We start from the raw sequence: 26,446 nt of genomic DNA, 5'->3' as shown, positions 1-26,446 counted from the left end.
AGGACATGAGCGGATTGGGCAGAGTGGGTGAGTGGGGAAAGGGCCACAAGAGTGGGCCACTTGGTGTGCAGATAGCACAGTGCAATCGGGGGGGGGGGGGGGGGGGCGGAAACTCCACGGTTCAGAGCATGGGGAGGGGGACGTAAAGGGACTCTGAGCCCTGTTTCACTCACGCTGCTTAATGAGGCAGAAAATAGAGACACTGTTTCACCAAGATTTCCACCAAGTACGGTTAAGTAAAACGAGTGTTGGCTGAACTTGGAAAACTCCTTAAACCAACTGAATAAATGAAGCACCGCTCTAATGAAAAGAACTCTAATTTCTATTGCTGGATAATATCTTCGAACTTTAATATATTTTCTGTGAAATACATACCTGTGCTCGTGCTTGTGTCTATATTTTTAAGGACTTCTTTGGTTTGGATTTGGCTTATTACAAAGAATAATTTTAAACCAGCTTTAAAGAAACACACCTTCTCCCTCTACCTTTTTCCCTCCTCTCCCTCTTTTGCTCCCACGATGATTTTTATCTGTCCTGTAGAGGACCTACTGGCTGAGAGGTAATAAGAAGTGAAATTGTACATACAAAAGGATATGCTGCCAAAGTTACTTTTTGTAGTCAGGCTCTCTGGAAATTGCAGTGCATTTTCCCATTGAAACAATGTTATTGGAGGCTGGCTGCCCACAAAAGCCTATTTAATCTATAATGTCTGTGCCATATAGTACCATGCTAATTGTACTATAGAACACAACCGCCACCCTAGGTTCCCATGGATAAATGCATTTCAGGTTCAAATTGGGATTCCAGGAGCACATTTCCCTTGCTTCCCTGAGGGGATGGCAGCTGCCTGGTCCCAGCTCTTGCCTACTTCCTCCTCCACCACCTCTATCACTATCATTGCTGATGCTCCGTGGTCCCGTGCCCTGGGCCTTTTCTCATCTGGGTTAGAGCGAGGACTGTCAGTGTGAAGCCATAGGTCGTGGCTCTGGGAGCCCGGAGCAGGGGGCCCCAGAGGACCAGGAGCTGGAGGGAGCCCTGCAGGAGTAGAATGAGGGGTAGGGGCGTCAGTGAATCAGACGGGAGGAGCTGGGGGGCTACCTCCTCCTGCTAATGAGCGCCCTGTGTGGATCCCCTGTTCTCGGTACCAGAGGGCAGCCAGCTGCAGTGCCTGGGCCCGGGGCACCCCTGCTGGAGTCCACGGTGGCTGAGGACTGTGACTTCCTGTGAGAGGGGATGGTGGCTGGAGGTGCTGAGATTGGTGTCCTGAGCACAGTGTTTCCCAAAGGTGCCCACAGCTCTGGTGGGACCCAAGTGATTTGACTCAAACCATGCAAGAAATTTTTTTTTTTTTTTTTAGTGGTACGCGAGCCTCTCACTGTTGTGGCCTCTCCCGTGGCGGAGCACAGGCTCCGGACGCGCAGGCTCAGCGGCCATGGCTCATGGACCCAGCCGCCCTGCGGCATGTGGGATCTTCCCAGACCGGGACACGAACCTGTGTCCCCTGCATCGGCAGGCGGACTCTCAACCACTGCGCCACCAGGGAAGCCCCAGAGCAATTTTTGTTTTAAGTGTCATCTCTTCATTTTTATAGTTACCTTCTGTTTATAGGAAGGTATAATGGTTTTCCATTTATGATAGTGATGTAAAACTTTTTATTGAAATAGACTTATTTCAGCCAAAAGTGAACTGGCTTAAAGAAAATAATTAAGTACTGGAAGTGCATGTGTGTGAGGGACACGTACGTGGGCCAGTTGGCCATCCTAAATGTACGTGTTTAGGGCAACACAGTGGAGCTGGCAACATGGAGAGGATGGGGAAGACTACGGTCAACGGTTTCCCCAGCCTGTCTCCAAGGGAGGGGTATTGGACACGTTATATCATAGACGTTACACCTTTCTAATGAAGTGTAATTTTCTGTGAAGATGGGGTCGGTAGCACCAGATGTCCTGAAAGATGCACTTCCAGACTTGCTGCCACGTTGCTCCCACCTCTTCCGTAGGCTATCATATCTCGTGCAGTGGTTGCCAAGATCCAGTAGCCAAAGGTGGGAGAAAACGACACCTCTTCATCTCACTTCTGGTACCTTCCTCATGTGTGCAATTGGAATCGTTTCCGCAGGGAGAAGGCAAACTTTGCCATCACCCTCCACAATGACCAGGAGGAGATCATGGCCCAGGCCACCTTCCTAGACTATCCCAACTGGAATGTCGCCCCACAGGACGACTGGGTGTCCGTGTTCCGGGAGATGGACAGTGAAATCCCATGCACAGTGAGTAACCATGCACGTTGCTTATGAGAACAGCTTGAATTTGGAAGGGAAGTCCTATGTTTGCATATAGGTCTTCTCAGTTTTTAGACTGAGCAGTTCAAAAGTCACAACAAAAAGTGTGTGACATCATGATGGACAGAAATGAACTTATCTGGTGGAGAGGGAAGGGGAGTCTGAGAGCAGGAAGCCTCAGAGGAGGACTGGGGGTGGGGCACGGCAAGGAATTAGCAGAGCATCAGGACTGCGCTTCCCAGGCCTCCACGCTGTGCTCCCAAGTCTTTGACCTGCTGGGAGGGACCTGCCATTTACACATCTGCCCCTGAAATAATGACAACAGAGCCTCAGATTCAAGTCATGCTCTGTAATTTTCAAAGTGCCCTCATGGGCTCTGGCTTACTTGATGTCTCCCAGCTGCGGACACAGGACACCCTGTCGACCCACAGAAGCCAGGTCATCGGGTCTCGGGGAGTTGGGCTTTGGTAGCCTGAGCTGTCCCTCGGCCGCCAGAGCCAGGCCAGCATCCGGGCCAGTTGCTGCAGAGAGCCAGAGGCTGAGGCTGCAACTGCGGGCAGCACGCTTGCCCTGTCGGTGGAGTTCAAGAGCACGTCCCGGAGCCCTGGGGAATGGCAACTGTGTGAACGAGCGGACTCGTGCGCGCGCACACACGCAAACACGCGCAGCCCAGCACTTAGTTACCCAGCATCTGTTCAGCTAGAGGCTGCCTCCCCCTGGTCCCCTGCGCTCGCAGTCACCACTGTCAGAAAAATTATCTCAAGCTTGGAAATAGGCCAAAAAGATTCTTTCCATTGTGCTTGTACTTTTGATTGATTTTCTATTGACTGAGCTATTTTACAGTTCCGCAGGAACAGTGATGAACTGGTAGATTTTTGTTCATTTGAGATGTAAATAACTTCAGTGTGGTGGAAGAGATAACCTCAAAGGTTACAGTTTCTGGCCCAGTGGGACCTGAACTCTTTTGTATCTAGCTGGGCAATCTTCTAACATTTCCTCATTAAAACTGCCTGAAGCCAGCTTCTCAAGTGCAATGAATCGTTTTGTATCATCTCACTGGTTGCCTCATGGATTGATGGATTGAATCAATCTCTGATACGTGCATTTTGTATTTGCATTAGGGTCATGATTTTATCTTTTTGAGAATTATAAATTAACACCATTCTTCCTAAATTCTTTCCCCTTTTGTTCCTTTTCTTGTTCTTTTAAAATTGTTTCTTTTTAAACTACTTCCTTCAATAGTGTAGAGCTGGGCCGGTCCTGGAGGGTACATCAGCCATATGTAGCTATTTGGGCACTTGAAATGTGGCTAGTTTGAACTGAGATGAGCTCTGAGTATAAAATATGCACTGGACATCAAACACTCAGTAGGAAAAAAAAGAGTATAAAATACCTTGTTGAGAATTTTTATATTTACTACTTCTTAAAAGGATAATAATGTGAATATATTAGGTTAAATAAAATATATTAACATTAATTTCACCTGTTTACTTCTTTTTAAAAATATATCTACTAGAAACTTGAAAATTACATATGTTCCCAGCATTTGTGGCTTGAATTATTTTCCTATTGGACAGCATGGGTATAGAGGCTTATGGCTTAATGGCTTACCTACCCCGGGGGTATCTGCAACTAAAATAATGATTTTTATCTTAAAGCTAAGGAATAAATATTGAACTGTAATATTTTTGATGGAAGAGAGAATTTGGGGGATAAATCAGCCAAGTAATAAACCATGCACTAGCAAGGCGAGTCCTGACCAGAATGTAAAGCAGATGCCATGGGGTCAGGTGAGTCCATGCATGGGAAGTGCTCACATTGCGACATCGAACTCTCACTGTCGCTGTTGTCATCTGGACTCTGGAGTTCGTGTTGCTTGCCTCTGGGGAGTTTTCAAGCTCATGAACTAAACTCATGATTCTTCTCTCGCCATTTTATGTTTGATAAACACCTTCTGAGTGTTCTTAGGGCACGTGCCACCCGACAGGAAGGGAGACCGAGGCACACGGATGTGCAGGTGGTCACCCAAGGCCGTCTATGAAATTGCTCAGGAAACAAGAGACACAGAAGTGCTCCTGTTGTCCAGATCGAGGTGCAAGCACTGCCCTCACCTCACCACTCAGCCCCCTCCCATGTGCATTGTCTCTAGAATCTGAGGATCTGTCCATAAACACAGGGGTACTGAGCTGAACAGAGGGATGTGGGGATGTGTAGAGCAACTCCTCATGACCAGCCACTTAGAAAGTCTTCAGTACAACTGAGTCACATTGCTGTACGGAAGAAATTAATACAGTGTCGTAAATCAACTATACTTCGATAAAATTAAAAAAAAAAAAGAGTTACGGGGCAGCATTCTTTATAAACCCCTAAAGACGTGACCCAAAAGCCGTATTAGAATCTTGCTACTTTGTTTTCCGCTCCCAGGTTTTCTGGGTCCCGAGCGTAGTATTTGCTTCTGACTCTGGGAATGTTGAACAAAACAAGCCGTTGGATTCCTAGCGGGGCATCTGCCTTCCATCCTCCAAATTCATGAGAGGCGCTTTCCCTGGTGTCACTTGAATAGAGCAGCAGCTGCTAACTCCAGAGCCCCGGGGGAGGAGGATTGTCTTTCACTTGGGCTGAGGCGCCCTGGGGACAAGACCACTGAGTTCAGAATCGACTTCAGTCCCCCGCAGGCGCCCCCCTGCCCGCTGCCGTAGTGAGGCGGGAGGAAGGGCCCTGACACACTGGACTCATTTACGACTCCCCCTTTCCTAGAATAATTCCAAGCTAGGAGGACAGAAAGTGGCTCAAACCCGGCCTGGGTGTCTCCTTATTTTAGACATAAAATATCTTCCATCGCCACCAGGCAGCTCTGTGCCATGGCTGCCCCAAGACCCTCCCCCATCTCCCACCCCTCCCCTTGCTCTGACTCAGCCTATAATCGAGTCCTCTTTTCTTCTGCAGCCTCTGAACACGTTGTTCATGCACCTCTTTGTGGCCGTGGACGAGTATTCTGTCGGCTGCTGCAAAGAGATTATTCGGTGAGTGGCCACGGCGTGGCAGACAGTGACACGGGGCACTGGCAGCAGCATCGTAGACGAGACACGTTCATGTCTTTATCATGTCTTTAACTATCTGGATAGTCAAAAAAATATTTTTAAAGGAAATTCTTTGAGGTGTTCAATTTGCTTGTACTTTCTGGCTCTAGTCAAGCATTTACTCTGAACAGTGGTGATGTTTCTGAAAGAATACAATCCTTCCTTTGAATGGACGCCTTTAACTACCACTGTTGGAGGCAAACAGGTCACACGGTCATTTGAAAAAAATGGATTTGGGGGGAGGAGGGGAAGAGAAGAGGTCACAGGCTTGGATGTTTCTAAAAATAGTTTTCCTCAATCTCATCCTTAGACATGTTATTAACAGGACTGCCTGCAGAAACCTGGCCCGCGGGGCTTCCGCCACAACGGGTCTCTGACAGGCTACACAGACACTTGGGGGTGGTGGCCTCAGCTCTCAAGTCACTTTGCAGTGTCACACCAGACCATCCAGATGCCAGGGCAAAGGTTAATCTCAGCAGAAACCTGGTGCACCACGTGGACATGGTGCCTTGGTTCTCGCTGCCTCCATGGAACAGATAGAAGAGGGGGCATTTGGAATCCAGGGAAAAGCAGAGAAGAAAAAGGAATTGCCTCGAAGACGTTCTTGCCTTTGCAGGCAGGGAGCAAGGCACCCAGGTGGATCTATGAACGCCTCATTTTTGTAGTGAAGGTGTTCGTCTCACCAGGTGCTGGCTAATAGGATTGTTAACACCCCGTCCCCTCCCATTCCCTCGCCAGGACCGTGTTCAAGGCGGTGCCAGACCTGCACTTCATATTCCTCATTGTGCCATCCTACATGAGCCTCGGTAAGTCCTCCTCCACCACCTCCTGACCCCAGTCGCTAACATAGGAAATTTGTGCTTAAAATGGGGCTTTGGGGATGGGACATAAGAACCACGGGTCTCCAGGTCCTCAATGTATAATGTGCCCATTCGACTGTAACAATTAAAACACACATTAGAATGGAAACTACATTTGCCCTGAAGTCCTAAAGTTATTCCTTGGTAAATCGAGGCCTCACTTCTTTGTCTCTGGGATTTAGGCTCGACTCTCATAACTGTGTTCAACCAAGTGGGGAACATTCCAAGCCTGACGTATGATGAGGACTTTGCCGTGCACATATGTCACAGGCATAGCCACTACCCTCAGCTACACATCCGCAAAGCCAGGTAAGTGTGGAGCCGTGCCTTTTGCTACCTAAGCTTTACCCTGACGGTTACCTTAAAAAGAGTTTAAAAATTGCCACTTCTTACAGTAAGTGATTATAGCTTGAATGAAATCGCTTTATAATACCCAGAAGCATTACTTCATTTGGAGATGTTTACAATTCCCCTTGATGACATAACTTGCAGGACTGAATATCTGATGAGACTCATTTGGTGCCGTGTGGTCAGCAAAGCTGTGCATTTACTACTTAAGGGTTTCTGAAGACACACAATCCTTGGCTCCACACTGAGTGAAATAACTTGCAAATATAACAAACATAGAAATGATTCTGCTTATTTAGTTTCCGCGATAAAGCCCACCTATTTTCCAGCATTCAGTGAATGAGGATTCTGTTGACCCCAAAGAGGAGTTTTCCAAGCTGAAAGTCTTTACCATCCACGGCCCACAGGACATGCCTTGAAGGTCAGCAATCTCAAGGCGATAGCTGTGGCAGATTCTGTTTTCCAAAGAAGGCCATCTTCTATCCTGCATGCTCTCCTATAATGTGGCCTGGTCACTCTTCTCATCAAGAGGTGGGGTCCATGTCCGCTCTTTTTGAGTCTGGGTGTTTTATGGCTGCTGTGGCCCACACAGCATGGCGGAAGGGATGCTCTGTGACGTGGGAGGTTGGGAGGCTTCTGCCTGGTTCTCTTGGGATGCTCGCTGTGGAGGAGACGAGGGGGAGAAGTCTGACTGCCCTGAGACCACCGTGCCGGAGAGGCCACAAGTCAGTGCTGGGCCCGCAGCCCCAAGGGGCTACCGCTGACAGCATTCACCATGTGGATGTGCAGCCCAGGAGAACCCCCAGTGTCTGCATCCCCGCTGACATCTGACTGCAGCCACATGAGAGACCGCAAGCACGCACTGCCCAGCTGAGTCCTCCCAGGTTTCTGATGCACAAAACTGTGAGCAAAATAGAAGGGCTGTTTTGAAATAAGAGGGCCTATAAAATCATTTCACAAGGGGGGTTGGTTCCTTTATCAGTGAAGAGTAAGCTGTATCTTTTGGGAGTAACCATTGCCATATTTGTTTTTGTTTGTTTTTATTTTGGGCTGCACCACGTGGCATGCGGGGATCTTAGTTCCCCGACCAGGGATTGAACCCGTGCCCCTGGCAGTGGAAGTGTGGAGTCCTAACCACTGGACCGCCAGGGACTTCCCACCATTGCCATATTTGATGAGTGCTGCATTTCTTTAGAAAGTATCGAAACTAAATTTTTTAAAAAGCGAGAGCCTAATGTTTACCAGGCATGTAGTGTTATGGCATAATTGTTAAGAATTTGCAGTAATGACATCAGGTAGATCTTGATCCTGATCTTGGTTTTACTACTCACCAGATGGGTTAACTTCAAGAGGGAACTGGGCCTCCGCAGGCCTCAGTTTCCTCTCTGTCCGTGGGTGTGAGCATATTGTCTGCTGTATGGGACTGTTGTAGTGATGGGATGAGCTGATAAAAATCAAGTACTTAGCCCACTGCCAGTCACATGTAGGTGCCCAAGGAAATGAAATATTATTATTAATATTATTAGAGTTATGTGGGGAAGAGAGACCCATCTATGATAAACTGTGATGCTGTGTAGCTTGAAGGAGGGAAGGGCAGAGAGGGATGAAGACAGCTTCAACCCCCCAGGCCCCCCAAAATCTAAACGTCCATCAACGTGTAAATGTCCACAAACTGTGGTACCTCTGTACAATGGATACTGCTCAGCAATGAGATGGAATAAACTATGTGTACACACAATAGCATGGATCAGTCTCAGAAAGCTTATGCTGAATGAAAGACGGCAGACATAGAAACAAAGACCATATACTGCTGATTTCACTTGTAAGATGTACAAAACAGGAGAGGTCAGATCAGTGGTTGCCTCTGGCGGAGGGAAGAGTGATGGTGGGAGGGATACGGTGGGGAGACAGTGCTCTGTGCATTGATCGGGGTGCACGCGGCACACGCGGCCGTCAAAGGTCATCGAGCTGCACTCTTAATGTCTGTGCACTGTACACTATATTATTATACCTCAGTGGGAAAAATGTGAAAGAAAAGAGGCTTCATAGAGAAGCTAGCCTCTGAATCTGGTCGGGAAGGATGAGTCAGAGTTCAGCCAGATGGACAGATGGGCAAACGCGTGGAGGCAGGAAAGCACCCGGAATGTCTGCTACCAGGCAGGTGGGCAGATGTGAGGAAGAGAAAAACTGATGAGCAGGCTTTAACTTGGAGCCAACAGGGAGCACTGAAGAAAGGCATGGTATGGACTGTATGTTAAAAAGAACTGCTTTTCACGTGGCCAGTGGCTTGCAGGGGAGGAGCACAGAACAGTCTGGCCAAGAATGATGCCGGCTGGAATTCAGGCAGTGACGAATCAAAGAGGTCCAGGTTGGGGAATGGATCAAGGCAGGTGCATAGATGCAAAGAAATGTTTGAGAGGGAAGGTGCAGTTTGATTGCCAATTAGTTAGAGAAGTTGAAGGTTGAGAATGAGTTAATGGTGACTCGGGGTTTCAACTTTAGGGGGGATGGTAGATTCATTAACTGAAAGTGGAAATAATAGCACTAGATGGACAGGAGACAGTTGGAAATACAGGGCTTCTCATGAATGAGGAGATCATGAGAATAACGGAGATGGTCTAGTTGAGGGGGAGATTTTAAAGTGGAAAGCAGAGGATTAGAGCACAATTTTGAAAGATGAAAGTGAGCCGTTAATGATTGTAAAGAAAAATTGGAAGAGGAGTATTGTAGAAGTCAAAGATTCTTAAAGTAGCAAATCAGATAATTAGTAGGGAAATCAAATAATTTGAATACAAAGAAGAGACCGTTGGATTTGGTAATTTAAAAGACACAGATGAGATGAATAAAATTGATGAACTACTAGCCAAACTGACCAAGAAAAAAAAGAGAGAAGATATATCACCGATATCAGTATTGAAAGAGGTGATATCATTACAGATCCTATAGACATTGAAAGGATAGGGGAAGACTGCAACAACTCTATAAATTCAACAATTTGTGTTCAAACACAAACTACCAAAACTCATTTTAGAAATAAGAATAGGACTTCCCTGGTGGTGCAGTGGTTAAGAATCCGCCTGCCAATGCAGGGACATGGGTTCGAGCCCTGGTCCGGGAAGATCCCACATGCCATGGAACAGCCAAGCCCACGCGCCACAACTACTGAGCCTGTGCTCTAGAGCCTGCGAGCCACAACTACTAAGCCCTGCGCGCCTAGAGCCCATGCTCCGCAACAAGAGAAGCCACCGCAGTGGGAAGCCCACATACCACAACGAAGAGCAGCCCCTGCTCGCCACAACTAGAGAAAGCCTGCACGCAGCAAGGAAGACCCAATGCAGCCAAAAATAAATAAATAATTAAATTTACTTTAAAAAAAAGAATAACTTGAGTAATTCTATACCTATTAAAGAAAAGTCCAGTGAACTTTGGGTGAGAGGGAGGGTGGCTGCCTGCCCTGACGCTGACCCCTCCCCCAGCCCCCACCCATCCTGACTTGCTTCTTCTCTTTTCTTTCCTCTTGTTGTTGTGGCTCTGAACTCTGCCCCTTCTAGGATTTGGGCCTCAGCTTTCTCTCAGGCTCATCCCTTTGGCTCCTCTGCACCAGTCTTGGCCATTCAGTCCAGTGCTCTACCTCTGGCCACTTGGCAGTTTTTTAAATTATGTTTTGAGAAATTTCTGAAAATTAATTTCTTAGGATCTTTTAAGTAGTCTCACAATTGCTGTAATTTTGTCTTCATTTCATTTAGAAATCTCTCATTTTTTTTCTGCCATTTGCTAATTAATTTGAGACATGGACTCATTTAATAAAATGAATTATATTTTCAAATCAGAAAACATTTTAAAGAAAAAATTACTCATTGTTTCAGTCTTCTATGTGAGTATGTAACCATACATGCAAATGCGAGTATATGTGTGTTTTCTCACTCTCTCTCTCTCTCTCTCTCTCTCGCACTCCCTCTCTCTCTCTCTCTCTCTCTCTCTCTCTCTCTCTCTCTATATATATATATATATATATATATATATATGCACATATATGTCTATAGTCATGATAATATGTTCTGTTAATTGTATTTTCCACTTAAGGTACCAGCTCATCCACCTTCCAGATCAATTTTGTTCTTTTTCATGGCTGTGTGGTATTTCATCATGTGGTTCTACTATAATTCATTTAAATATTCCTTATTTATGGAAATTTGTCCTCTTTTTTTTTTCTATAACAAGAAATGCTGTGGTAAACAGCCTTGTACATATATTTTTAAGCATTCATGCTATTTTTCTCTGTAGTATAGATACCTACAAGTGGAATTTCTGGGTAAGGTTGCATTAAACACTAACATTTAAAAATAGATACTACCAAATTATTCAACCAAAATAATCATGTCAATTTATATCCTAACCAATAGAGTCTCATTTTCTTGCACCTTCATTTATGCTGGATGTTTCAGTTATTAAAACTGTCTCCAGGGCTTCCCTGGTGGCACAGTGGTTGAGAGTCCGCCTGTCGATGCAGGGGACACAGGTTCGTGCCCCGGTCCGGCAAAGATCCCACATGCCGCAGAGCGGCAGGGCCCGTGAGCCACGGCCGCTGAGCCTGCGCATCCGTAGCCTGTGCTCCACAACGGGAGAGGCCATAACAGTGAGAGGCCCGCGTACCGCAAAAAAACAAACAAAAAAAACTGTCTCCAATACTAATTTGTTGTTTTAATTTGCATTTATCCAAATACTTGTGGGTTTCAGTGCGATTTTACAGGTTCCTTTTTAAGTGTAGAAAATAGTTGCATTTAAAATAATTTCCAGTTTAGAAATTATCCAGATGGATGATTAAACATGTGCATGCAAAGCAGACAGTTCTTTGGTGGAGGGTAGAGGGGAATGGTTACAGTTGAGGTAGGCACATTTCCAGGTCTTTTTTGTTTTTTTTTTCACTTACTAGGTCACCAGTTTATTATAAAAGGATATAACTTAGGAACAGTCAGATGGAAGAGGTGCGCAGGGCAAGGTGTGGGGAAGGGGCTCAGAACCTCCGTGCCCCCTCCAGGCTCACCACTCTCCCCAAACTTCCACGTGTTCACCAACCTGGAAGCTCTGAATTTTCTTAAAGTGTAGGCAGTATACAAACTTTGGGTCATGGGAATTGTCATTTTCTTGAGGCATTTTAAAGCTTATATACTTTCGACATAGATATTCAGCAAGACGTGATTGTAATAGAAAATTATATATAAATCTAGTACTGAAACTGACATATGCGGAGGCAGCCTATCTCAAAATCCCCTATTTCTGGCATAGGGGCATGAGTGGAATAGGTGAGGGAGATTAAGAGGTAAAAACTTCCAGTTGTAAAATAAATGAGTCACAGGGGGAAAAATCACCTATTTCTTTCACTTTTTAAAAAGTGAGTGACATCTTTGCTAACTTACTCACAGATCCCCACTTGTCATTTCAAGGATGTAAGGCACTGGAGAAGGCAGGTGGAGAGTGTGCCTCACCCAGTGCTGGCTCCTAGAAGCACGTGGTAACTGGTGGTTATAAGCTGGTCTCCCAGTTCCCTCCTTCCCACCCCCTCCTTCCTTTCTTCCTTCTACCCTTGAAAACTTGAGTGTTATGAGTGCTAACCTTCACGTGGACAGGCTGTCCTGGCCTGAACTAAACCTCACAATTCCTTCCCCTGAGGTCATGCTTATTCAGCCTCTGAGGGTGAAATGTCCTGCTGGTCCAGAAAATCTGCAAGAAGCAATTCACAAGAGGAACATAGTGCTGGTGGCAAAGAGATGACAGAGGATACTTTGTAATGAGGAAGGAATGTTTAGAAAAAGGGAACTTTTTAGTATATAGTAGTGAAATACAGAGATAACTGACATTATAAGAGTTGATGCTTTTGCTTGCAGAAGGGGAAGTGTAACACATTTTAAGAGGCCCTCTGTCCACAGCGTTCATATTAGACTTTTGATACTTACAGGTGTAGGACTTCAGGTATCTGGAAAATGTACTTATGTAGATGATCTCCCTCCTTAAGGATGCAGGAAAAAAGGCCACTTCAGAGTCAGATGGGCGTGGCCATGCATCCACTTAGGCTGTCTCATTTCTCTTGTTTCCCCCGCATTTATTTCTCAACATCTGTTTCATGAGTTGTTACTTGCACTGATAATTAATGGTGAAGAACACAGTTCTTAAGACACTAAACCAGTGAAGAGTTTGGGGATGTAATTATCCTTCTGCCATTTACCTAGCAACGCATTCGGAGCCAGCGAATTAACGCTGTAATCCCCAGTCCCGTTTCTTTGATTTACCCATGTGGAAAATTGTGCTGTAATGTGCCCCTCTTCTTAGACACAAATTACTGAAGTTCCTGTTCTGTATTTTGCATAATATATGAAGTAAAGCATAGCTGCTTCTAGACACATCTTTATAATCTGTAATGGGCTTGATTAATCATTGGTGATGGATTTGAGATGTTCTCAGATTTAGAAGCTATTGGAATGGCCTTTCTGGGGGGAAACCTACCTTTTTCAAGTCCTCACAGGGATAGGAGAGGACTCACTAAGGAAAGGATTGTGTGCGGTCAGTCAGTGTTGTAAAGTAATTTAAAGTTTCCTTTATATAGTACTGCTTTTTTGCTAATAATAAAAATTAAGTTAGGTCAACATTTAGGATGTTAGGTCAATTTAGGACTTTAAAATGTAAGATGTGGTGTTTTTTAAATGCTAACTTCTCACCTTTTAAAGCAGTTCTTTTTATTAAGCGTTTGATAGTCTCACAATTATTAGGAATCCACTTAAGCTTGACTTCTGAGCAATTTCATGTAAATGAACATTCTGATGCTTAAGTGATACATATCCTAAAGCATTCGAAAGAAGTTGTAGGGCAGTTAGGAATTTCACCACTAGTCGTCTTGAGTCCTGATAAGTACCCAGCAAATAGAATTGGGTTCACAATCCAACTGGAACTATGGTGTGCCAACACAGACTTTTGGATCAGATCCCAGTGGTGTAAGTGCAGGGTCCTCTAATTGGCCCTGAATGTGCTTTGAAGCACTTCGTTCCGAAGTCCTCCATAACTTGTAAAATCATGACATTTTCCAATGAGTAGAAGCTAAATGGCTCCAAGACCCATGTTAAAGTTTTGAATGGAATATACGGTTTAGAAATGATGGATTTGATTCTCCTAAAGAAGACCAGTAGAGGTCACAAGAGATCTTGGAAAGAAAAAGGTGCTTTGTTTTACACAGCTGAATAAAAAGAAAAATCTAGTAGCTTAGCTGGCGCCCACTGTAGGTTCTCCAACCCCAAGTTGAAACTGTTCGTGGTAAGGGTTGGTTTAAGCCAAATACATTGCATTTTTTAGCGCTACCACTAAACTGGATTCTCTGAATTTTTCTTTATTCATTGATTTTTTTATCAACATAGAAATTTATTTGAATTCAAAATAATATGGTTATATTTAGGATAATATAATAATTATGTAAAGCACATATCATCATTGGCTCTGAAACAGTTCTAAAGATGTTATTCTTTTGAAGTCAAAAATTATGTAGTAAGAATGTACTGTACAAATGTACAAAAATATAAAAGTTTGCTGAGTATTGGGAGTTGTTACAAGAGGGGCACACCAAGGTAATGTAACAGAGTCCAAATTACATAGCATGCAGCAAGGAGTTCTCGCCTTATCAACTCCTGGAAAATGAACCGGTAACCTCAGAATGCAAGAATACCACCACTGGGTTAACAGGACAAACTTTCTGAGGGACACAGGGAGTGATTCACTATACTTCCCCTTTCTCTAACTCCTTTCCTCGCACCGATTTCTTTTCTTTCCTCCAGGATAGGTTTTATCCTGTGGAAAAAAAATTTGCTTTTGTTCGTAAAGTGGAGTAAATAATATCCTGATTGGAGTAGGCAGCGTTTTAGCTGACAGTGCCCGGGAATCAGACTTTTGGAAAAGGTCAATCAGCTAGCTAGCAAAGACCATCAGTGGCTTGCAGAAAAAAACACAAATTCAGATAATATGTCCTTGCTAAATAGATAAAAAGAATAAGCAGTTAAATAAATATGGGTGAAAAATCCCAGGGTTTACTGTGACCTAGACAATCAAAAGCAGACAGGTGACCTTTGATTAAGCCCATTTACTTGTGGAGTGAGCTATAAGGGGCTCCAAGATAGAGTGTGGTTTCCAACAGCATCCACAGCCAAAGGGCAGACTCAGAACGTCTCCTCCTCTCGTAGAAACTGGAACACGGATGAGAAGTCTTTTTTGGAGTAGCCCTTCACGCATATCATCCTGTAGATCTGATGGGCCTGAGCGTCCAGAAGGATTGAGCTGTTCGTGCTGGTAGCAGAGTCTTGTGTTAATCCCAGATCCTTAGCCATGAGTGTTGTTCCGAATCCACCCTGATAGTTATCAGCCGAGGGAACTCCACCCGTCACCCCAGGTACAGGATTATAAGTGTCACTTGACCAACATCGTCCTGAGCTCATATTTAGGATTTTAGCCAGGAGTTTTGGGTCAAGCCCCAACCTGATTCCCAGATTCATAGCTTCAGCAGTTCCGGTCATACTAAGCTAACAGCAAGTTGTTGCAGATCTTTGCAGCCTGCCCACTCCCAGCAGCTCCACAACATGCCGCATTGGAGCCCACGCATCCCAGCAGCTGTTGGGCAGCAGCAGCAAATTCGTCTGCGACTCCTCCCACCATAAACGTGAGGTTCGCAGACCGAGCAGCTCCCACACCACCAGAAACGGGCATCCATGAAAACTGCTCCCATTTTCTCAACTTCTTTGGCCAATTCTTTCAAAACCATAGGATCAATAGTGCTGGAATCTATTAACAGTGAGCCTTTCTTCACTTTCTTTAGAATTCCATTTGCTCCAGAATAAGCTTCTATCGCATTGATGCTGGTGGGCAACACTGTGATAATTCTGTCAGCTATTTCAGCTACATCTGCTGGGGAAGACACTACCTGTTCACGTGCATCTAGAAACTCTTTGCATGCATCAGGGAACACATCATAAATAATGAGTGGATAGCCATGTTTCATGAGATTTTTTGCCATTGGATTCCCCATGTTGCCTACTCCAGTGAATCCAACTTGAGTCTTAGAAGCCACTGACCTAGAACACACTGCTGCAAGGCTGGCCACTGCTGGTTGCTGCTGGCGGCTCCACGGAGCCATAATGAGGCTGCCATGCTGCCCCCACCCCGCCTCCCCGTGGTGACTTCTGCAGCTCCCGGCTCACCCACTGACTGCTGGGGTGCGTAGTGCAGCGGGTGGGATCGGCTGCAGCTATTCATTGATTTCTTAAAGAACATGCACACATATATACACACTCAGGCTTAAATAAATACAATATTTATGGCATTTAAATATCAGAATCACTTTTCCAATGGTACATTTTTAAGTCTAGCTAATGAAATTCGGATCCTCTCTTGTTGTGGAAGTTGCCATCAGACAGGAGAGAGGAGGCCATGCCAGTATTCTGAACGCAAAGATGGGTTGCGGCCGTCCTTACGGCCCCTAAGCAGGAACTTACCATCTGTGAGTTCGCAGTGGTTTCTTTGCTGGCAAGGAAACAACGCACACCTCCCGCATCCAGGGAAGCCACCTGTAGGTTCTCCTCTAGGCTTGTGATGCTACAGAAGAGTGGTCCAGATGCTGAGAGGTCCACCTGCCACCATGGGACAGTGCCAGCCGGCTGGGCAAGTGCCCTGGGGTCTGGCATTGCGCTGCTCCTTGAAAGCCCCGTTCACTGATGTAGTGGAAGTGGTGAGTGAGTTTGTCCTCCCTTCTCCCCACCTCTGAGGAAGACAGTGACAGCCACCAGGGCCCTGTCATCCTTCACCTTGCCTTCTCCTGGGTTTACAGGACACCCAAGCCCCAAGTGAGGTGTCCTGAGAGGCTGTTGATTTTCTTCAGCTTTGGATCCCGCCCCATTTTCACTAGCATGTTTTTCAGAGTTTAGTGGACATTTAAGGGCCTGGATGATCAAACCCGTTTCTATGGGATGGACCTTTTGTTTCCTCCAAACAAGTTAAAATAAAATCGTCTATAATCAATTACATTAACACGCACGTGGTCCCCTTCTCCAAGCATGTGGTGGCTGGAAGCTCCAAAGGAAGGCTGATCCTTATTCAGCGGTGTCAGCCTCATTGTACTTCGTGTTGGTCAACCCTAACCTTCATAATCATCACCACCTAAACTCTGGGGGTCATGGAAGCGCTGGGCACGTGGCCCTGCTGTGCCCAGCGGCTCCACAGGAAGCTGTGGCTCTCCTATCCGAGCGGCAGGCAGTGCTCAAATTTAAACATTTTACTGAATGAATTGTTTTCAGTAGCCAGGGTGTCTGTTTCCAGGGGGCTGGACTTTGTCATATGCCTTTTGAGACTCTGCGAGGCTGATGTCATACTTCATCATTAGCACCGGGGCTGATGCAAGATAATAAATCATCGATTACCCCAAGGAATGCGTTTCTTAGAACAAGTTCCTCCTTATCCATTTTGGGGGAGGGCTGAAGGGAGAGACTCTTCAGAGCTCCATGATTTGGATGTTTTCTTCTTATTCCCAGAAGAATAAGTGTTGAGGTGTGATTATGGATCACTTTGTTCACGGGCTGCCGAGGGCTCTTGATTAGGCTTACGGCCCCGGGTCTCTCTGAACCTTTATTCCTGATTTTTATACCACAAAGTAGTATTTTTGTGTCCATCATATAGATAAAAGCCCATGGTACACAGTGATAGCTGTCTTGATCCACTTAAGAAGATTAGGATATTGAATTACTTTCACATAATTTAAAATAATTATCTCTGTTAATAAATACTGATGTGGACTTTATTTTTTGGCAGGATATTTGAAAGTGGATTTGTTGGCTGTTCTCTCCTACAATCTTCTTGTTTTGTTTTTTCTTAACCAATATCGTCCAGGACTCTTTTTACAGAGAAAAGCCATCTCCATTAGCAGCACCTTTTTGCGGGTGGTTTTGCGGGGAAGTGAGGGGTTTCTGGAATGCACTGGGGCCTTCTCGGCCCTTCCAGCTGAGGTCCTGGGCTCTCAGGTAGAGGCAGCTGATGGGGGTTTCGGGGCATATCAGATGGTGGGGGGACTGTGAAATTTCCCACAGCAGATGCTGCTGGGGGCCGACTGCCTGCCCGAGAGTGACCTTGAGGGCGTCCCCACACTGTACCCTCCCGCTCTCCTCGTACCTGCCCTTGTGCAGGTGAGAAACCAAGGCTCAGCAGCGAGCGGACCGGGCCACTTTCTCAACCAGGAGAGGCAGAGGCTGAATTAGAGGGCTGGGAGTTGCCAGCGTGGAGCAGGGGTCTCTCCCCAGAGGCCCCCCCTTGGGCCACGTCCGCACCTGCAAACAGGCCGAGCGACGGCACCCCAGCGCTGTCAGTGTGTGCGGTAGGGCCCCATCCACGTTGGCTGTCACTGTTGCCCCTGGGCTGTGGGCTCCAGGGTGTGCAGATGTCAAAGGTCGACAAAGCCGGATGCTGGTAAGGACAGATTTTAATCCGTAATAACCGTTGCGATAGGGGGAAACATCCAGGGTGGACTGAACTCTGATTTGTACAGAGGTGACCGGGCCTTTTTTTCTTTTTAATTTTAATTTATGTATTTTTGGCTGCATTGGGTCTTCATTGCTGCACACCGGCTTTCTCTAGTTGCGTCGAGTGGGGGCTACTCTTTGTTGCAGCATGCGGGCTTCAGTAGTTGTGGTGCGCGGTCTTCAGTAGTTGTGGCATGCGGGCTCAGTAGTTGTGGCTCACGGGCTTAGTTGCTCCACGGTGACTGGGCCTTTTGAAGAGAAAAGGAGGGAAAAGAAAACATAAATAAATAAATAAAATTAAATAAAATAAAGAGAAAATGAGGGAGCTGGGTGGGGAGTGAGCAGGGTCTCAGTAGAGTCAGGGAAGTGACAAATTACAAAAAATGGGAAGGCAGGGCTGGTCCCTGTGAGACCCATCTGAGTCACTCACTAGCCCTGATGGAAATTAGGCTCCTGCCCTCCCAAAGAGGCTGGGAGGTGGGGCCTTATCCTCAGGTGTCACTGGAACAAACAGGAACTTCTTCTGGCAGCCCTGAGCTTTCTCAGGCAGGCACTTTAAGGGGGTCTCAGGTCCTTCTAGGGATGTGGCCTTGAGCTGTTAGGAACTGTTAGTGTTTGTTCATGTCTTTTCAGGCCTAGTGGAAAAGAGGCTCAGGGTGTACTAGGCTAGGGTCTGGTTACGGAGTCTTTGTCACTCATTAGATGGAGCTGCTATTAACATCAAAGGGAACATATTGGAAGATAAAGTGGGATGATGAAGATGTCAGAGTAATGAAATAAGGGGGAGGGAGGATAAAGGTAGTAGCCAAATCAGTTACACTAGAAAAATATAATATGAACATGGAACATTTTAAAAGAAAAGGACCAGGAAAATGTATAAGAACATCCCAGACAGGTAAAATAGAGTAGACTTAATCACGAATCTGCTAAAAAGAAGAAAGGAATGTGGAATATGGCAGCAAAATGGAGACCAAGGACCAGCGTCCTCATGCTGCTGTAAACCTGGTTCTTGGGTCCTCCTCTCCCCACCCACACTGGTGGTTGAGGTCACGGTAGAGGTCCTGAGAAGGAGGCTTGAGGTAGACGTGCCCAAGATAGTGAGCAGAGCTTCGTTACCTTCAAGCCAGCATCTCCCCCTCCATGGAAGTAGAGAGACGTTTTAGGCGTAAAGGGTACCATGGGCCTGTTGGGAGGAATGCATAAACAAGCTTAAATATTCTTTACCTTAGTAATTCCCAGAGTCTTTATAACTGTGACGATCCATGAGGGACACTATAGCAGAAAAGTGTTTTTAGACAGTGGGTTTCTTCTAAGGGGAGGAAGGGTGCTGGGAGCAATATCATAGAAGCAGTGCTCCTTGGAGCACTTTTGGGAGGTGCTGTGCCCACCTTGCTGTCCTTTGGCTCGTGAGCGATGCTGCCCTGCAGTCCACGCCCAGCAGGGCCGAGCGTGTCCCCTCTGCCTGGGACATCCCACCTCCAATTCTCGACACAGCTTCCTCCCCGTCTCCACTCAGGTCTCACTCAAGTGTCACTCCCTGACCCCATCACTCTCCATCCCAAAGCAACTTACCACTCTTTGAAATGTTCCAGGTGATTTGTGTGTTACATTTTTGTTGTCTGTTCCCCCCATTAGAATGTAAGTTCATTTCGTGGGCGTGTTGCTCTATCCCTGGCATTTAGAACAGGGTGGCAGGAGCAAGCAGAGGAACCAGCACTGAATTTAAGCCTTTCCGGTAAACAGGGTGGAAGATCACGACGACCTCGTGCCAATATTCCTGCACCATGACACCATCCTGAAGGAGACTTATGGCGAATACTTCCTGGCTGAACTCATAGAGGCCCAAGATGAAGAGAATCATGCCATCGTGTGTGAGGTGCGTGATGAACCACCTGGGGGCCCGCTGAGGGAGAGGGATGACAGAAGTGAGCAGCCCTGGTCCCGGTTTGCTGAGCATCCCGGGAGCTGCCTCCCTTCCTCCTTCTAGGTGGTGTGCCCGGCCTTCCTCCCAGCTGTGCCATCACCCACCTCCCCAGGGTTCCCACTTTAGGTTTTCAGGTCTTACGAGGTCCTTCCAGATGCCCAGTCTTAACAGGCTCCAGCTCGAACTAGATGCAGCTGACTCCAAGTTCCTGGAAAACAACTCGGGCAAACATCTTATCGTTTGGGCTATGTGCGCCTTGGAGGATATGCCAGTCTTTGGTAGCAACAGTTAAAGCGAGCTTGAGCATGACGGTGGGCTCCAGGTGTGATGGATTTAACTGATGATTACCCTTGGTTTCAGTAGGTGAATTCTATCTCAGAAAAAATTTCTGATGCCAGGATGCACTGAGACCAATGAAAGCAATCTTTTGGGGTAGAGCACATCAGTATATTTAAAAAGCTCCCCACATAATTCCAATGTGCAGCCCAGGTGGTAAAACATTTATCTACATGATGGAAAACACATCAGGTGAAGAACAGGATTAATTTAAATATACATGGGCATTAGTTTCTTAAGGTAAGAACTGGCCCTGAAAATTAGATTCTGATATACTAGTCCATGAGAGCTGTTTCTTCTACATTTCAGCTACATTTTTATTCTTTCATATTTAGTTTTCTGCATGGTCTTTTAAGGACTTGCTTTCAAATATTGTCATTTGACCTTTAGCTCCAGGCTGCTGACAGAAGGAAGGGTCAGGAAATATTTGGGCCCAGCAGCGCCATTTTGAAAAACCATGTCTTACACGATGAAACAAAAACTACTGATAATTAAAATGATTCATACAGACCCAAATAAGGGCTTTTAACGATGCAGCTGTACCTATTCAGTTTTGTCAGGTCTTTGTTTTTTGGAGAAGGCCTTTATTTATTTATTTTCCAGCTTTACTGAGATATAATTGACATATAACATTGTATAAGATTAAGGTGTACAATGCGTTAGTTTGACACACTTATATATTGCAAAATGATCACCACCATGGCATTAGCTAACATCTCCATCATGTCACATAATTACCGTTTTCTTTTGTGGTGAAAACATTTAAAGTCTACTATCTTAACAACTTCCATGTATATCATAGAGTATTATTAGCTATAATCAACACGCTGTACATTAGATCCCCAGAATGTGTTCATCTTATAACTGGAAATTTGTATCCTTTAATCAACACCTCCCCTTCGCCCCACACCTAACCCCTCATAGCCACCATTCAACTCTCTGTTTCTTTGAGTTCAACCCTTTTAGATTCCACATAAAAGCAGTATCATACAGTATTTGTTTTTCTCTGTCTGACCTATTTCACTTAATATAATATCCTCAGGGTCCATCCTTGGTGTCACAAGTGGCAGGATTTCCTTCTTTCTCATGGCTGAATAATATCCACTACATATATGCACACATATATCTGTATACATACATATGTACATACATACATACATACCACATCTTCTTTATCCGTTCATCTGTTGATGGCCACTTAGGTTGTTTCCATATCTTGCCTATTGTGTATAATACTGCAGTAAACATGGGAGTGCAGAGATCTTTTCAATACCCTGTTTTCATTTCCTTTGGATATATACCCAGAAGTGGAATTGCTGAATCATATGGTAGTTCTATTTTCAATTTTTTGAGGAACCTCCATGTTGTTTTCCATAGTGTCTGCACTACTTTACATCCCCACCAACAGTGCACAAGAGTTCCCTGCATCCTTGCTAACACTTGTTATCTCTTGTCTTTGGTGGGTTTTTTTTTTTTTTTTTTGGCCGCACTGTGCACCACGTGGGATCTTAGTTCCCCAACCAGGGATAGAACCTGCACCCCCTGCATTGGGAGCTCAGAGTCTTAACCACTGAACCACCAGGGAGGTCCCATTTCTTGTCTTTTGATGGTGGCCATTCTAACAGGTGTGAGGTGATAATCTTATTGTGATTTTGATTTGCATGTCCCTGATGATTAGTGATATTGACCGTCTTTTCATGTACCTGTTGGCCATTTGGATGTCTTCTTAGAAAAATGTCTATTTAGTTCCTCTGCCCATTTTAAAATTGGGTTGTGTGGCTTTTTGCTATTGAGTTGTATGGGTTCTTTGTATATTTTGGATATTAACCTCTTATCAGATATATGATTTGCAAATATTTTCTCCCATTCTGTAGGTTGCCTTTTCATTTTGTTGTGTCTTTTGCTGTGTAGAAGTTTTTTTGTTTGATATAGTCTCACTAATTTTTGCTTTTGTTGCTTGTGCTTTCGGTGTTATATCAAAAAAATTGTTGCCAAGACTAATGTCAAGAAGCTTTCCCCTATGTTTTCTTCTAGGACTTTTATAGTTTCAGGTCTTATGTTTAAGTATTTAATCCATTTCCAGTTCATTTTTGTCAGTGGCATAAGATAAGGGTACAATTTCATGCTTCACCGTATGATTATCTCGTTTTCCCAGCACCATTTATTGAAGAGACTACCCTTTCTCCATTGAGTCTTCTTGGCTCCCTTGTCAAATTTTAGTTGACTGTAAATGTGGGAGTTTATTTCTGGACTCTCTATTCTGTTACATTGGTCTATGTGTCTGTTATGCCAGTAATGTACTTTTTTTAAATTTATTTTTAATTTATTTATTTTTGGCTGCGTTGGGTCTTCATTGCTGCATGCGGGCTTTCTCTAGTTGCGGTGAGCAGGGGCTACTCTTCATTGCGGTGTGCAGGCTTCTCATTGTGGTGGCTTCTCTTGTTGTGGAGCATGGGTTCTAGGCACATGGGCTTCAGTAATTGTGGCACGTGGGCTCAGAAGTTGTGGCTCGTGGGCTCTAGAGCGCAGGCTCAGTAGTTGTAGCTCATGGGCTTAGTTGCTCCGCGGCATGTGGGATCTTCCCAGACCAGGGATCGAACCCGTGTCCCCTGCATTGGCAGGTGGATTCTCAACCACTGAGTCACCAGGGAAGCCCCCATGTACTGTTTTGATTACCATAGCTTTGTAATATTGCTTGAAATCAGAAGTGTGATGCCTCTGGCTTTGTTTTTCTTTCTCAATGTTGCTTTGGCCTTTGGGGGTCTTTTGTTGTTCCATACAAATTTTATGATTTTTTTTTCTGTTTCCATGAAAATGCCTTTGGAATTTTGATAGGGATTAATTGAAGCTATGGATGGCTTTGAGCAGTATGGACATTTTGACAGCATATAATTTTTCTGGTCCATGAACACAGGGTATTTTCCTATTTCTGTCTTCTTCATTTTCTTTCATCAAAGTCTTGTAGTTTTCAGTGTACAGATCTTTCATCTCCTTAGTTAAATTTATTCCTAGGTATTTTATTGTTTTTGATGCTATTATGAATGGGACTGTTTTCAGTATTTCTTTTTCAGAGATTGTATTTCTAGTGTATAGAAGTGCAACTGATTTCTGTGTGTTGATTTTGCGTCCTACAACCTTACTGAATTTGTTGATTAGTTTTAAGTGTTTAGGTAGAGTCTCTAGGATTTTCTGTATGTAAGATCATATCATCTACAAACAAAGACAATTTTGTATGTTCCTTTCCGATTTGGATGCAGTTTATTTCTTTTCCTTGCCTGATTTCTCTGGCTAGGATTCTATTACTTTGGTGAAGAGGAATGGCGAGACTGAGCACCCTCGTCTTGTTCCTGATTGGAGGAAAAGCTTTCAATCTTGAACCATTGAGTGTGATGATAGCTGTGGGCTTGTTATTATTGGCCTTTGTTATGTTGAAGTATGTTTCTTCTATACCCAATCTGTTGAGCATTTTAATCATGAAAGGATGTTATATTTTGTCAAATGCTTTTTCTACATCTATTGAGATGATCATATGATTTTAATCTTTCACTCTATTAATGTGGTGTATCACATTTATTGATTTGCATGTATCGAACCTCCTTGCATCCCAGGGATAAGTACTGCTTGATCATGGTGTATGATCCTTTTAATGTGCTGTTGAATTCAGTTTGCTAATATCAATATTTTGTTGAGAATTTTTGCATCTGTATTTATCAGGGATATTTATCTGTAGTTTTCTTTTCTTGTAATGTTCTTATTTGGCTTTGATATCAGGGTAATGCTTGCCTTATAAAATGAGATAGGAATGATCCCTCCTCCTTAATTTTCTGGAGGAGTTCAAGAAGGATTGGCATTAATTCTTCCTTAAATGTTCGCTAGAATTCACCAGTGAAACCCTCTGATCCTGGGCTTTTCTTTATTGGGAAGTTTTTGATTACTGATTCAATCTCCTTACTTGTTATTTGTCTGTCGATATTTTCTATTTCTTCATAATTCGGTCTAGGTAGCTTGTCTATTTCTAGGAATTTATCTGTTTCTTCTAGGTTATCCAATTTTGGGGTATATAATTTTTCTTAGTAATCTTTTACCCTTTGTATTTATGGCATCAGTTGTAATGTCTACTCTTTCCTTTCTGATTTTATTTCAGTCTTCTCTCTTATTCTTAGTCTAGCTAACAGGTTGTCAATTTTGTTTACCTTTTAAAAAAACAGCTCTTAGTTTTTCTATTATTTTTCTGGTCTCTATTTCATTTATTTCTGCTCTGATCTTTGTTATTTTCTTCCTTCTGCTAACTTTGGGCTTAATTTGTTCTTCTTTTTCTAGATCTTTGAGGCATACAGTTAGGTTGTTTATTGAGATCTTTCTTTTTTCTCAATGTAGGCATTTACCACTATAAACTTACCTCTTAGAACTGCTTTTGCAGCATCCCCAAATTGGTTTACTGTATTTCCATTTTTGCTTGTTTCAAGATATTTTTTGATTCCCTTTTGTTTCTTTTTTGACCTCTTGGTCTTTCAGGAGTGTATTTTAAAATTTCCACATACTGTGAATTTTTCAGCTTTCCTCCTGTTATTGATTTCTAGTTCAATACCACTGTAGTTGGGAGAAATACTTGGTATGATTTAAATCTTCTTAAATTTGCTAAGACTCATTTTGTGATCTATCATATGATGTATCATGGAAAATGTTCCATGAGTTCTTGAGAAGAATTTGTACTCTGCTGCTCTTGAATGGGATGTTCTGTACACGTCTGTTAGGTTGATTTTATCTAAAGTATGAACCAACTCTAACATTTTCTTGTTCATTTTCCCTCTGGATGGTCTATCCATTGTTGCAAGTAAGGTATTGAAGTCCCCTGCTATTATTGGAATGTTGTCTATTTCTCCCTTTATACCTGTTAGTATTTGCTTAATATATTTAGGCGCTCCAGTGTTGACTGTATATATATTTATGATTGTTATATCTTCTTGATGAATTGACTCCTTTATCATTATATAATAACCTTCTTTGTCTCTTGTTAGTGTTTTTGGCTTAGTCGGTTTTGTCTGGTATAAGCATAGCTACCCCTGTTCTCGTTTTGTTTCCACTTGCATGGAATATTTTTTCCATCTCTTCGCTTCGAACCTATTGTGTCCTTAAAGCTGAAGTGAGTCTCTTGTAGGCAGTGTATTGTTGGGTCTTGCTTTTTATCCATCTAGCCACTCTGTATATTTTGATTGGAGAATAAAATTCATTTACATTTAGAGTAATTATAGGTAAGGACTTACTAATGCCATCTTATTGTGTTCTGGCTGTTTTGTAGTACCCTTGTTCCTTTATTCCTTTCTTGCTGCCTTCCTTTATGAATTGATGATTTTCTGTAACGAGATGCTTTGATTCCTTTTTCTTTATCTTTTGTGAATCTACTGTAGATGTTTGCTGTGTGGTTATCATTGAGGCTTACATAAAACATCTTACGGATATAACAGTCTATTTTACACTAAAGACTTAATTTCAATTGCACACAAAAATTTTACCCTTTTACTTCCCCTGTTATGTTTTTAATGTCACAATTTATCTCTTTTTATATTACATATTCATTACTAAATTATCGTAGCTATAGTTATTAAAATATTAAAATTCTTGTCCTTTAATACCTACATTAGAGTTACATGGTTAATGCTTCACCATATTAAAGTTTTAGGATATCCTGAACTTGACTATATACTTACCTTTACTATTGTGTTGTATACTTTTATATATTTTCATGTTATTAATTAGCATCCTTTCATTTCATCTTGAAGAGCTCCTTTAAGCATTTCTTGTGGGGCAGGTCTAGTCGTGATGAATTTCCTCAGCTTTTGTCTGTCTCGGAAAGTCTTTCTCCTTAATTTCTGAAGGACAGCTTTGCTGAGTAAAGTATTCTTGGTTAGCAGTTTTTTTCTCTCAGCGCTTTGAATATATCATCCTGCTAACTCTTGGCCTGTAAGGTTTCTGCTGAGAAATCTGCTGACAGTGTTATGGGGGGTTACCTTGTAAGTCCCAAGATGTTTTTCTCCCACTGCTTTTAAGATTCTCCTCTTGTCTTTGATTTTTGAGTTTTA

The 26,446-nt window shown here is 43.8% G+C and overlaps 2 protein-coding genes across 2 annotated transcripts in view; one reads left to right on the top strand and one right to left on the bottom strand.

Moving 5' to 3' along the window:
* Window positions 1-26,446, top strand: part of CFAP61 (cilia and flagella associated protein 61) — a 264,938-nt gene that overhangs the window by 8,823 nt on the left and 229,669 nt on the right. Inside the window, exons 3-7 of the mRNA XM_032604424.1 lie at window positions 2,119-2,269; window positions 5,228-5,304; window positions 6,100-6,167; window positions 6,404-6,530; window positions 19,850-19,982. Coding sequence (XP_032460315.1) covers window positions 2,119-2,269; window positions 5,228-5,304; window positions 6,100-6,167; window positions 6,404-6,530; window positions 19,850-19,982 — 556 coding nt within the window. The remainder of the gene's footprint in view (window positions 1-2,118; window positions 2,270-5,227; window positions 5,305-6,099; window positions 6,168-6,403; window positions 6,531-19,849; window positions 19,983-26,446) is intronic.
* On the bottom strand, window positions 14,765-15,735 carry LOC116739786 (3-hydroxyisobutyrate dehydrogenase, mitochondrial-like). The gene is given in 3 exon segments (XM_032604492.1): window positions 14,765-15,122; window positions 15,124-15,306; window positions 15,308-15,735. Coding segments are annotated over 3 exon segments (969 nt in total).

Source organism: Phocoena sinus, chromosome 15 (genome assembly GCF_008692025.1).
Source record: "Phocoena sinus isolate mPhoSin1 chromosome 15, mPhoSin1.pri, whole genome shotgun sequence".
In the NCBI taxonomy this organism is placed as follows: Eukaryota; Metazoa; Chordata; class Mammalia; order Artiodactyla; family Phocoenidae; genus Phocoena; species Phocoena sinus.
Note: the sequence above shows the minus strand (reverse complement) of the source record. Positions and strands in the feature narration are given on the sequence as shown.